General features: G+C 37.2%; 1 protein-coding gene across 1 annotated transcript in view; it reads right to left on the reverse strand.

The window, feature by feature from the left end:
* LOC107191229 (matrix metalloproteinase-2-like) overlaps window positions 1–14,772 on the reverse strand; it is a 90,741-nt gene that overhangs the window by 62,950 nt on the left and 13,019 nt on the right. The window contains exon 3 of the mRNA XM_015580219.1: window positions 13,419–13,561. Within this exon, the coding sequence (XP_015435705.1) occupies window positions 13,419–13,561 (143 nt within the window). The remainder of the gene's footprint in view (window positions 1–13,418; window positions 13,562–14,772) is intronic.

Here is a 14,772-nt window from a genome sequence, read left to right on the forward strand (position 1 = left end):
GTCATCCCCACCACTGGGGAAGGAGGCGGTGGAACCAGTCAAGCGTATAATTTTTTGCCCGGCGCGCCACGACGGCTTCCCTTTCATGAGTCGACGGCTTAGCGAGGGGAACTAATGCAACGATGAAACTTTGTTTTTAACTCTTGATTAATGAAACTTTTACGAACGTATTCGTGAGATTTTTCTGATTAAAATGATACCAAACACGATATACTTTGGATCTTATTTACTTATAATTTATCACAAGCGCTGATGAACGAATATGAATTAACACTTTCTACATGAGTAAATATGATTCAAATTATGTCGTATTTGGTATCATTTTAATAAGAAAAATCTCACCAATATACTAGTGAAAGTTTCGTTAACAACGAATCTAAAATAAAAAAGTTTCAGCGTTGCATTAGCGTTGTCTCACCGATACCCGGGAATGTAATATTTTCTTGATCTCCCCTCGTTCAGCCTTCGCGTCGACTCGTCGAAAAAAGTCTCTTTTTTTTCCCCCGAGCGGGAAAATGTATATGTATATGTACGACGTTTCATCGAAGCGTTCAATCGTCAGCGACTGCCCAGAGAGCTGCTGACGAATGAACTTAGCTGAATCACCTACAGTCACACGTATTTTTATTATTGGTCAAAACGGTACACACACAATCGGACTGTGTGACGAAGAGAACGAACGAGACACATCGAGACCGAGTAAGATAACACGAAACACAGCGACTACAATGTAACTATGGCCGGTGGGAGCGTCACAGACGGGCTCACGCAGTCGAATCGAGTGGAAAGAGATGCTTCCTCTTTCTGTTTTTCAGTCGCTTGTCCTTTTCTATGTCGGAACACTACAAAGGCAACCTGCCAAGCCTCGAGCTTCGAGCAAAAAACAGAATGACGAGATGCTGACAACTGTCCATGCTCACCGTGAGTGTGACTCTGCGGAACCGAGGCATTCACACTTATCAGGACATTACTGTACTTTTCATTGAAACTTCTTCGAATTTAGTATAGTAATTAACCATAAAAAATACCACCTTAAATGTCGCAAAATTTGTGAGTGTAAGATAATAATTTGTCGAATAATAGTTGTTTCGCAAAGAAATCCTTACAATTATTTGATGGCTTCTTTTACACTAAAAATTTTGATATTGCAAAATTTTTCTTTTATTCCTATAGTTCTACTCATATTCAAGATTGTTTAATTTTTAACGGTTCACCTAGTACAAAATACAACGATTAGTTGGAAAATTATTCGAGCAGGCATGAAATTCCAAATGCATTTATCAGTGAGACATTCATGTTAGAATTCCAGATGAGTGTCTTGTATCACCATGCCCGGAAAATGCTAATTTTACGATAGATTTGCAAATTGTGTCATTCCGGTTTCTCATCGTTTGCAAACGTCCTGTAGAACCTGACGGGATGTATCCGCGGTGATATTAGCAATTCATAACCGACGTCAATGCCACGAAATGCTTTCCATATCTGCACTTTCTTTGAGTTTCTCTCTCCAACACTACATACATATATATACAGTTCATTTTGGAATATCGTATGAGACAGTAAACTGATGAAACAAAATTCAGACAATAAACTGATGGAATAAATACCAAATATTTGATTGACATTATCCTTCCAATGGTAACCAATCAGTTGGTATTCTGTTATATCACTGTGTACAGTAACACTTTGAAAATATGCTCCTAAAATTTTATAAAGGAGCAGTAGCAAGAATGTAAGCTCAGAAATAATTTAAAACCCGACATAAATTGTTTCTTTTTTATTGATAATTATAACAAAGTATCTCTATGTTGAGGGACTTTATATACATGTTTATTTCACTAAAGCTAATAACCAGAAACATGTAAAGTAAAATTAAATAAAAATTCATAACTTTTCAGGTGTTAGAAGAACCACAATATCGATTGTGCAAGTCATAATAATAATTTCTTTTGATCCGCGAGGGATACCGAATGGTAATATTATGATTATAGGAACTAATTATATGTACTATATTGACATAAACTTGATAAACACACGTCAGAAAATTCCATTTCGTTCATTTCACATTTATTTATTTTAAATTCTAAGTCCGTTGAAAAGAAAACGCTTTAGTGAACGTCTATTCCTACGTAAAATTTTGGAAACACATACACACTTACGATTTTAAGTATGATTGCTTATACCAATGAGCGTAGGATTATGCGTAGATCAATATTATTATTATTATTATTATTTTATACTATTAGCGGATAACTGAGTACAAGTCTGACACTTCCCATAAATTTTTGTATATACAATCGTTTTACTTTCAATATACAAGGTGTAACAAAAATGTTGGAGAACCCAGAAATGAGAGACTCGTAATGTGATTTGAAACAGGATTTTCCTTAGCAAAAATGTTATCCAAGGCTTTGTTAACGAGACATCAACGAAAAACTCCGACCAATCAGAGTGCGAATCTGCTGGCCGAGTTCCCGCGGTAACGTTAGCTACCAATTGCATCGAAAGTCCTCGGGAAAGGTCCGATCTCGCTCGGGGCGAAAGAAGAAAAGTGAGGCGGGCGCAGAGGCGGCAAGTTGCTGCCCCCGCGGCCGCTCCCCTCCCCCGAGGTGGCATTGTGGCGGCACTACTTCCTACATTCGCCATCAGAGGTCTACCGAGTTGACACCTTTCCCGCAACTACCTGAAGCCATCCCCGTTCGTATATATACGTCCTTAACCGACCATCGTATATCCCCGCGTCTAAGGCAGGGTCTGCTAGAAAGCCTTACCGACGAGTCCACTAGCAGGCCCAGGACGAAACGCTCCCTCTCCCTCTCCCTCTCCTTTCCTTTTCACATTCTTCAGCCAACAGTTTGCCGCCAAAGCATCGAAACGGGGGGCCCTCGGGCACCTTGAACCGCCTCATTCCTCTTCTATGTACAGCGGTGCGGGTTGCACCATTGTAAGACAAGATGTTGCCCCGCGGGTGGCGCGATTCATAGGGTCACAGTCCCGATGATCCTCGCGTCGCCCGCGAGGCAACCAGGCCAAGGGGATGGTACTGGGGGTACCGCCTCCTTTCGCGGTCGGCCCACGAGAAGACAGCGTCGAGAGGTGACCCCTTGGCGATGTAGGTAGGAAGTGGAGGCACGGCATCGCAGTCGTCCCGGAGGGAGGGGGCAATCGCCCCCCTCCAGAGAAGAGCCCTTCTCTTAAACACCTATAGGGGAGGGCAATGGGCGGGGCTGGCCGCGCTCATGCGAAGCGTTCCCGTTGACAACCCTACGCCCGAGGGTCACCGGGAAGTTTTTAGTGGGTGAAATCCCACATTGGCCGTCTCCGCCCTCAGTGGAGGCGGTGCACCTTTTCAAGGTTTTCCCCCGTTAAAAAAAAGCTACCAATCGCAGCGCGTAGCTAACGTTATTGCGGGAACTCGGCCGGCAGACTCGCGTTCAGATTGGTTGGGTTTTTCGTTAATAACTCGTTAACAAAGTCTAGGATAACACTTTTGCTAAGAAAATCCTTGTTTCAAATCACCTCTCAAATCGCTCATTTCCGGGTCCTCCAACATTTTTGTTACACCCTGTACAGTAAGTATACTGTCTTATATGTACCACTGCATGGTTGCAGTGAAAGAAAAGAGCTTGATCTTTCAATTGATGATATTGTATTTAAAATAACTTTTTCTTTAAAATTAAAAACACCTAAATATCTCCTCTATTTTTAACACTAGAATTATGAAATCTGTCAGAATGATGGAATTGAGATTTGTTATTTTACAATTACTGAAATTATTAAGGTGCTGTCGAGTGTACTCCGGCCGACCTTTAATTTATTATACATTTTACTTTACGCTCAGGGCCATTATACATTTTATACATTTTACTTTACGCTCAGGGCCATAGGTTGTTGGCCGCCCGGGTGCAAAAACAGTATTACTGGCCTTATTCATCTAATATTATTTAATTAAGAATTTTATATGCAATGTTACAATAAGTACATAATGTTTTATGTTTCCTTGTATTTTGTATTAGACGGAATACTTCAAAGCGTATAATTAAATACATAGAGCACTGTAACGATTTCCAGATATTTCTGTTACGGTATGCATTGCTGGTTGATCCTCAAATGGTTGAAACTCAGTCTGCATGTATAAAAGTTCCCTGCGTCTTGTAGCCAAACGTCCGCTCCGGCCTCTGCTAATAGCCTTGGACAAGGCTATGCAGCGTCAACTCAACATGTGTCCGTGATATTTTTGTTCGTGCTCCTCGAGGAACACGTAGTTTCTGCTTTCTATCTCGAAGCAATAGATATCCTGGCAGTAAATTAACGGAGCCCGCGCTTCGGTGAAACTGCACGACGGTTCGTTCGTTGCACTTCTGCAAAGCACGTGTTTTCCCAGAACGCTGGTTTCTTTTTATCTAAATCTTGTTGCCACGGTGGGAGTGAACTCACAATGTAACGATGGGAAACTACTTGGGAGTAGAGGAAGCCCGTTCGGAAAAATTCTGTTAGTCGGTTAGCAATTGCCGATAGAGATGTTCACGGGAGTATCACGCAATGTTCTGGTGGTACGTACAGAATAACGGATATGCGGCTGCTACTGTGCAAGTGTTTGGCTACGTAAAACATCTGATAAATTGAAAATAATTGGCCTCTTTTGGGGCCACAAATTTTCCTAACGTGGGACACATGTTCTATTAAAAATACATTAAGCGATTGTGTCGGTTGATCAGTGTTAGTGGTCGTGCAGTGAAGTGAGTACGTATTCGGTGGAATAACCAGAAAGCACTTGACGTTACAATCCTTAATGTCGGCTGGTGAGGTATACCTGTGATCACCTGCGAACTGGGCGATACCCTGCCATAAACCGTTTCGGCAGTCGATGACCAGGATCGGTTCAGTGACCTAGTGACACAGGTTTGCAAACTGCAGGTGAATTTCCGAAAGGGTGAGTTCTAATCAATTTATTGTTGATTATTATTTTTTTAATTTAACGCAAGCTATGACTTATTTCCGGCGATAATTCTGCAAGTTTCTATACCTAAATTTTTCTTCGGGCTTTTTGAAGAAACTTATTCATTATCAGTAACATAGTTGCCCGTTATTAAACTACGAATTTTTATGCCAATACCGAACTACGATCCCTTCTCGTTCATTCTCTGTTACATTACCTTTTCGTTCACACGTTATTTGAAAAGGAAATTTACAAATTCGTAAAAAGGAATTTACAAAAATGTAAATGTGCATTCGTCTTTTTACGTTACACATAATTTGCCTACATTTACATTTCATTCATTAATCTCTTTAAATAACAAACGGCAGATGATACAAAGTATGATTGTATTTGTTACGTCTTTTTTATTTGCTATTATTATACGCGGTTTCCTGCGATGCATGGTGACCTACTTGTTCGGAGTTTCGTAGTACAAGCGTAGCGTGTAGCCACCGCTAGCGCGGCAACTCGGCTGGCAAACTCGCGCTCTGATTGGTCAGGGTTTTTCGTTAATATCTCGGTAAGGAAGCCTCAGATTACATTGTTGCTAAGGAAAAAGTTGTTCCAATCACCCTCCGAGTGCCCCATTTCGGGGTCGGACAACATTTATGTTACACCCTGTATATCTACATAGTTTATTTTACCATTTATCATGCAAAAGACGTATTTTTTAATTTTTATTTTAATAAAATGAAACTAAGATCCGTAATGTAGGAGATCTAATGGGACAGGCGGTCTGTGGAGACGTTTCTCCCAGTCGCCTGGGTTTTTGGTAGCAGCCGCTAGGTGGCGAGTTTTGTCGCAAGCGGGAATTAGACTCTTTGGCTGCTTATAGGGCTTCGCCGAGGAACAACCCAGGCGTCTGGGGTAGGGGTCGTCTACCGTCAGCCCCACGGACGAGCCTTGGTAGACGATTCCCGAGACAAAACGCCATCTTTTTGATCCGCCTACAGTAAAAAAAAATGGTTTCATTTAAAGAGAATACTCTATTTCACGTATAAGTACAAGATTGATGTATAATGTTTGTAATAATGATATTATGGATGATAAATAGGGAGCATTAATTACCTACACAAATTCAATCAAATAAATATGACTAAATGTCATATGCTATTTTGGGTTGCCCACAAAGATATTCAGTTTATTGTTGTAGAGGAGTACTGTTACAAAGATTATACATATAAAATTAATTTGATTAAATTTTGTTTGTTTAAAATTTTCATAATCGTCAGAAAAGTTTTAATTATTATTGAATGTGCGGGGGCACTTTTTGCATCCTCGTCAAGAACGTCCCTGATTACACTACATATATTACGCTATACTGTATTATATACTATATATATTGACGTATTATACAATTTAATTTGGCATACATTCTATGCTGGTGGTTCCAGTGTTAATGATATTGGATTATTAAGACACATGTAATCGGAATGTTTTCGAAGAAGAAGCACGCTGCAAAGATAATTTTTCTCTATGGTCGTTTTTTTTCTATTTTTCAATATCGCTAGTATTTGTTGCAGGGAAGCACATATTTTGTTTACTTCATTTTGTAACAACTATCAAAATATATTCAGTACGTTTGGATTATGTCCTTGACGTGACTTTGAACACCAGAAAGATGACCAAATTCCAAAACAGTATTAAGATGGTACATATTGCATTACACTTAAATTTACGTAGTACGCACAATGTTCATAACAATGCGATTTATAAAATGATTCGCATACAACTTCGTTTGGCCAAGATAGTGAGCTACTAATTTTTGCAATAAATATCTATTTTAATTAATTTTCCTGTTACTAACAAAAATTTAGGTATAATTGATAATGTGTTTAATATTCGAGTGGTCCAATAAATATTTGGAGTGCTGTACGTTACCTATAACTGAATTGTTGCTACGAGTGGAAACAACCCCGACCGTTCAATGCCCGTGACGCTGTTCGAGTTGTATCCGGAGTCTGGGTTAACCGCGATATTCAATTTTGAGGGTTGAAGCTTTTAGAAGATTAACGAAATCGTCGGTCTGACTAATCGCTTGAATTAGCAATTCGACTGCACGAGCAATGATTATTAATGGACGAACTCACGAGGATATTGGCGATCGCAGTATAATTATGCTGGTGCTAATGAACGAAGCTAAGCCGGAATTATTAACGAAGCCAATCGAAATTGTTCAGTAATTGTATCGAAACTGAGCTTCTAGTAATAACCGCCAGCGCAAGGAAGTAATGTATGACTGCCTGCGATTACGTTATTTTTTACATTCAATGCTATAACACCTATCCGTAGTGATTTCATTGGACTGAATCACACTGAATATGACTGAGAAAGGATGTTTGCGAAGTGATACACGTCGATTTTTCTGTAACTTTGCTCAATTGTTTGTGGAACCAACCTAAGAATTTTGATGTACTTGGTTGGTGCGACTTAGACTTTAAGGGAGAAACCACCCTTTTTATTCGAAGGGTTCGTTTTACTTATTCGCTTGTAACACGTAAACTACACAAGCTATCGAAAAAAAAATTAGATATTTTTCATATCGTTTTTAGTTGTCTATATATCAGTAAAAAAAAGTTTTCAAGAAAATAATGTTTTTGCAAAGTGTATGTTTGAAAATAATTTTTTTTTATTAAATTGTTTCCTACCGATATGTGGACATGTAGAGACGATATAAAATTTATTTAAACTTCTTTTCGATACCTTTTATAGTTTAAGAGTTACAAACGAATAAGTAACGGGGACGCTATTGATAAAAAGGGTGGTTTCTCCGTTAAACTCTAAAAGCAACACAAACAATTATTTGTGAACATTTTGTAACACAAACAATTATTTGTGAATATTTTGATTAGTCCAGTATTTTATATTTACTTTTTCATATTTGTCATCATCATTTTCTAGATAGAATAGACCGAGGCGAATCGGATCACAGGGCGAATCTGTCAAAATAAGAATTCAGTTCATGTTCGTTATATTGCGATAGAAACGTGTAGTATTTCGATCGTTTGTATTACCTCATCCCTCTTGTCCGCACCTACCATAATAGTACATTATTAATAATTAATCACTATTAATTGTTTTGATCCAATTCGCTCTGTGATCCGTTTCGCCTCGGTCTACCGTAATCTTTTTACCTTTAAATGGTAGATTTAGTAGTTTTTAAGTATTTTCTTCACCTCTTATCTGATTTCGTCAATATAAAATCTACTATTATGTAATTTATTATAATACCTACAGACTAATCTCGCGGAAACTATTGAAAATCGAAATTTCTTGTTTGGCATGACTATACAGTAACATACACCTAACAATACTTTTATTTAAGTAATAAAAATACTATTTTAAGTACCTCACTTACAATGTTCAGGCAGTGACTTTGTAAAATTTTTAGTACATCTACAAGAAGATTGTATAACTTTATTAATGTATCTTATTTGTTTTCGATGCAAAGAACAGTTTTAACAAGATCTGAAGAGAAAACATATACTAATTTCCTTTCATGCAACACGATTTTCAACGTCTAGGTTGGCAAAGACATTTAATATAAATATACACGTATTTTAATTGTTAATCTAACCGAAAATGATTATACATAAATTTTCACAACGATATTCAGTGAAGTGTATTCACAAATTGTCAAACATATTTACCCTAAATAATTTGAATTAATAATGGAAACAATAATAATTTTAAGAAATATGACTATTGTATTAATCTTGTATTCTATATACTTTCTTTTCTATACCTCAATTATTGTTTAATTTACCGTATTTACTCTTATTAATGTTACAATAATTTTAATATGTATTTTGTGTTCATGGAACTTCATTTCCATTATTATCTTAAAACAACTTAATAATCTTCCGATTTCCATACCTATCTGTCGCGTCCGTCCGCGTGGATTTCTCTTTCGAATCCGCCTGGAGTTGTAAATTCCAGGCTCAGGTGTTCATGGAACTTCTTTTCCATTATTATCTTAAAACAACTTAATAATCTTCCGATTTCCATACCTATCATCACCTCAAGTAGTGTTGTTAAAATGAGCCTCGAGTCTTGAGCTTTAACAGCTCGAGTCGCGGTTCAAACCCTCAAGGTTCGAAGCTTGAGTCGTGAAAGCTCGAGTCTTTAACGCTCGAGCCTTTAAGCTTGAAGGCTCGAGTCGTATAAATTGTATGTAGTGAAGTAATGTACAGACCTTGAATTTTCGAAGCCTTAAAACTTAACCTAAAAATTTTCAGTTTTTAACTCTAATATTACACGAATCTCAAGCTTTTAAAGATTCAAGGGGGAATAATCCAAAAACGTCCAGAAAAGCGTGGTTTTTATAAATTAGTTCTGCAACACCCAAACCTCATTAAACTATTATTAATAGGGTGATCAAATATATATTTTGGACAATACGTTAAATTTTCTTTTATTACAAAATACCTATGTATACTTGAGCAAGATATACGAGTCATAGGATGTTACGCGTCGAACAAAATAATTTCTCAATTTGTTCACGGTTCATTGATCAAAGTTGGGACATTTTTTTCGTTATTCACGTGATATTCGACTTAATATTCTGGTAGAATATTTTCGAAAAATTATACTTTGAAAGTATATATATAAAAAACTTAATTTTTGCCAATCGTCACTGTGTTATTCCACATTAAGTCTGAAGCTTTAAGGTTCAACCCTCTAGAACCCTTAAGTGTTAAATAATGGAATTTACACTAAATCTATAATATTATACTTTATACAGTTTTTAAAAAATACAGCGATGACTGCAAACACATGAGAGATTGATACCAAGAAAGGGAAATGAAAAATGAAACAAAATAACCATTGAATAGTAGACGAAATGAAACATTGCTAAAAATTTGTCTGTAATGTTCAAAATATAGTATTATCTGAACGACTGGAAACATACTCTTACGCCGTGGGAGTCATAGATGACCGGCAGCAAGATTAATGTACTACGCATGATAAGTTTGCAGAATACATATAATCATATTGTGTAATATATTATTATATGATTCTAATGGGCAATCACTCTTTGGCGCTGAAGACAAAACCAGCAGAAACACGCTCAGCAGTGAACGTGTTAAACATAAAAGCCTCGAGGCTCGAGCCTCGACTACTCAAAGCCTTGAAACTCGAGCCTCGAGCCTCGACGACTCGAGCCTTGGAGCTCGAGCCTTGAGCCTCGAGCTTCATATGATTGTAGCCTTATAGACTCAGTCTTTAAGGCTAAGCTTTGTAGCTTCAAAGACTCGAGCTTTATACAACACTAACCTCAAGTGCGTTTGAAATTGTTATTAGCGGTAATCGTGAGGTCAGGGTTACGTTTAAGGATTAATTTAATTATCGGTTTAGCATTAGATCGCAGATTTAGCCGAGAATTCCGCTTTTGGTTTAAGTTTTGCCTTTCAAGTGGGTCTCAGAGCTCGATCCTTACTGTGAATTAAGTCACAGACTACCACGCGCACTGATTACTAAAGTAAATTTCATATTTGGAATTTCCTCTCCGTTCGCTATGTTACACACTAAACATACACACGTTTAATTCTCTACCGTGCGGATTAAAATCTTTTCTCAGCAATTTCAATTCTAATGCGGTTTTGTGTACGATTTAAATCGATACATAGATTCTGTTGAATAGCCGACTTTTGTCAGTCGAGGTCATTTACGTCCTCTAACGTAACACAAGTATGTTAACACCATTTTTATCCTTTTTAACCGTACATATGTCAACGGTGCACGTACACGTTCATAAGTCAAAGGATACTTATGCTATTAAATGTGGAATACGGAAGAATTAGAGTTAGAAACTTGCGGAAGTTATGAAATAAACGACTATTTCTTTATTTTTATACATATCAGAGACAATGTATGTTATATTCAACATTATGAACAATCTAAAATATCTATTTAATTAAGGGGTTACTTGTGGCTAGTAATTTAAAAAAATTCGATAGCAGCAAGTTGACTTTTTAGTTGCGACCAATTGTTATTTTCTTTTTGTATTCATTTTTGAAGGAAGTACATTTCTCAATTGTAAACGCGGAGATCTACTTCCCATCAGTGAAACTACGGATCTTTGCTGACAACAGTTATGTAGATATTAACCGGTGACAGAATTTGACGCACTCCTAAAATAAGTGTTGCACCGGTGCACAGTGGTCTGAAAAAGCGTTTTTAGTGGCCAAAAGTCAATTTTTGAAGTTCAACATTTTGAAATTTTTTTTCGTTACACAGAACAATACTACAAACCTTCAAAATTTAAAATATTACTCATTTTAGATAATTGTGCAATCGAGGGTAGCGTTCTGAAGGCAAAATGTTCAAATTCAAAGTGAAACCAATTATTCTATGTAGCTACTACACTGGGCGTCAAAATTAAGGGACCACTAAAATTTGCCGAAAATATGGGTCATTTTCAAATGACTATATCTCCGCGAAAATTAGTTAAAAAAAATATTGTATATGACTATTTTGTAGCCTGAAGTTTCTAGTTTTTGAATCGGGAATTCAAAAATTATTTTCATGTAGTTCGTTCCTTTTTTTTTAAAGATGAAGTGCAGCAAGCGAATGTTAAGAAATATTGGTCAACTTTGAGAAGATGCGTGGGCCAAATAAAATTTTTTCTGGCAATATCAATGGAATACTTTTAGAGAGCAAACTTTTCTCTTTAATTTCGTTTGTTTAATTTTGTTGTACAATTTTTATTGGCTGAGTTATTTGTCATCATATGAGAAAAGGAACTTTCCACTTTGAGCGCCTGTAACTTGCGAACGCACGATCGTATAGAAAATTCCAAAAGAATTTTGGAAAGCTGAGAGATTTCTCTTTAAAAACCTTCAGTTGTCAATTTGTTGAAATTTTTCTTCGTCGTATACAGTCCATTTCAAAATAACGTAAAATATTGCATAATTACCATTTTTCACAAAACACGATGCCATTTCAACAAAAATCGTGGAATCTTCCTTGTGTCCACGTTTTTTTCAAGTTAAAAGTACACGTAACCCCTGTGACATAGGCCGAACTGATCAGATTTTGTTTATCTTATGCCCTCGATAGTGAAACTTGCGAAATGGTCTGAAAAATTGGTGAATGACTCTTTTACGGTACGTTTCCTCTTTAAAACTACTTTGCAGCGTTTGAACTGTTATGATCTGTTTTTTTTAGTTTCACTTTATTTTAGAAGAAAGAAGAGATTTCAGAAATTTAGCAAACACATTTCTAGCCAATCTCTTCGCAATGACAAAAAGTGCACAATGCGAAGTGATGAGAGAGTGCAGATGCTGTGTACATCCTACCCTTAGTTATTGTGATAGATGCACTCTTTTTTTTACTGAACTGAATTTGCTTTTTTTTTACCGAACTTCTTCCTTTCCATTGCATCTCCTCGCCGTGTAATGAGATGAGTACCCTGGCATCTGCCAGCGAGGCGTAGGCTTGTAACGTTAGTACTGCGCACCGTTTCGCTGGCAGATGCCAGGGTACTCATGTCATTACACGACGAGGAGATGCAATGGAAAGGAAGAAATTCGGTAAAAAAAAGGCAAATTAAGTTCAGTAAAAAAAAGAGTGCATATGGTCCAAATTATATCATGTTTGGTATTATTTTGATCACAAAAATCTCACGAATACGTTCGTAAAAATTTCGCTAACAACGAACCAAAATCAAAAAGTTTCATCGTTCCATTTGTTCCCCTCGTTTAGCCGTCGGCTCGTGGAAGGGAAGACGCGGCGCGCCGGGCATAAAATTATACGCTTGACTGGTTCTGCGGTCCCCTTCCCTAGTGGTGGAGATGACGACTTCGCACTTATCGTGCGCAAGCCGACTCACACTTATCAGCACATTACTGCATTGTGTTATTATAAAGCTAGACTCACAATGTTGCCATGTTTAATCATTTCAGAATGTTATTATGTTTATTAACGTTTCTTAATATATTCCCGTGTAAAGCTGAAATATAAAAGTGTATCGATGATACTCAACATAAACTTGGTGGCTATGGATACATAACTAGAAGGGGTTAACATTCAAGATAATAAACAAAATAGGATTTTCACCTCTTATCCTAAAGCTTGTTTTCATTTTGTAAACGTCAGAGTTTAGGCAGTCATCAAAATTTTGATAATTTGTATAATAAAATAAATAATAATTTAATAATAAATAATAGTAATTTAATAATAGATGAATAATTTCGGTTTGTGTAGAATTGATCACCGTATCAAATTTGCTAAAATCCCAATGTATCAATTAAATTACGTTCCTACATAGTACATAAGTTGCAATACGAATTATGCATTCCTGTTACGTGAATTATGAGAAAATTGATCGCTGGTTGATCAATTCGTTTCGATGAGTCATTTTCTGGCTATTTCGTCTCCCCCGGACGAAGTGAGTGGCCGAAAAGAGGAAAATGCGGCTTATCGAATTCTTTCTTACCATCTTCATTGCTATCGTCTTGCAGTAGCCATATTTCTTCTTCGTCGAAATGAACGTCTCCGCCGCGATCTCTGCCGGGGAAAAAGGCGTGCGCCAGGATCTGGCCCCTGCCATCGAAAGGATATCCATCACCGTGATACCCGCTGTAACAGAGGAGAACAGAAACAAGAGATCCAATTATAAGTTTCACTTACAGCGTATTTTAGGAGTTTAGAAATGTAATATCGCGATAGATAGCTTAAACTGTTCATGGTCGTTCCTTGTTTGTGAACCATCTGTTTTCTCTTTTTTTGATTTACAGATTAGTAACGTCTAAAACTTACTTTTCAGATTAGTAACGTCTAAAATGTCAGATAGCGGGTATTTATGCAAATATCTATTTTCATAAACAATTTTAGAAAATTTGAAAAATCATTTACTGATCATTATCGAAATAATTTATTATAATCCAATTTCAGCAATGAATGAATTGTTCGTAGAAAAATGCATCGAAAATTTGGTTAGGGTGTTAAATATTTATTTCATTGCATTTTACACGCTAGTTTATTATAAGTGCATAAACCCTCAATTTAATTATTATAGGCCTTTCTAATGAAATATATTTAGATTCCATGTAACAGATATTGAAAATGCCATTACATAGTCAAAACTATGTATTCCTATTAATACCAACTTGCTTCAAGAGTTCTGACTATAATTTTATTAAATACAGCGACCTGCATTACACTAAATTTAACAACTATGGTGTGTTTATCGAAAGAAGAACCCTCGGGGGTCGCCTTGCCTCGGCGCGTGGCCTGATGGGGATCCAACGCGAGCTGCGTCTTTCGTGCGACGTTGTCACGGTGTCAATGTCACTGTGTGTCTCTTTCCATCCTCCGGCACTTCGGCATGAGAGCCTCTCACTCAGACGCTCGGTAAACCAACTTCCTTCTTTACCCTGCGATTTCCACGTGTAGCGTTAAATAACCTACGTATTAATTTAATCCCCTTTTAATATGTTGCTCAATATGTGGGTACAATAAATCTTTCAAAGAAATAAACTTTTTTCTTATTCATGTATTTTAACTCTTGACGTGTGAAAACGTTCAGCGTTTCGTCAACATTCTCTGACATTTCCAGACAATGAAATAACCTTCTGACAGAACGCAGTCCCCACTCCTTGAGATTGTAGGTAGGTCCTTCTCGAGAGGTTTGTAATTAGTGTTGTGTAAAGCTTGAGTCTTTGAAGCTACAAAGCTTAGCCTTAAAGACTGAGTCTATAAGGCTACAATCATATGAAGCTCGAGGCTCAAGGCTCGAGCTCCAAGGCTCGAGTCGTCGAGGCTCGAGGCTCGAGTTTCAAGGCTTTGAG

Source organism: Dufourea novaeangliae, unplaced genomic scaffold (genome assembly GCF_001272555.1).
Source record: "Dufourea novaeangliae isolate 0120121106 unplaced genomic scaffold, ASM127255v1 scaffold254, whole genome shotgun sequence".
Taxonomy (NCBI): Eukaryota; Metazoa; Arthropoda; class Insecta; order Hymenoptera; family Halictidae; genus Dufourea; species Dufourea novaeangliae.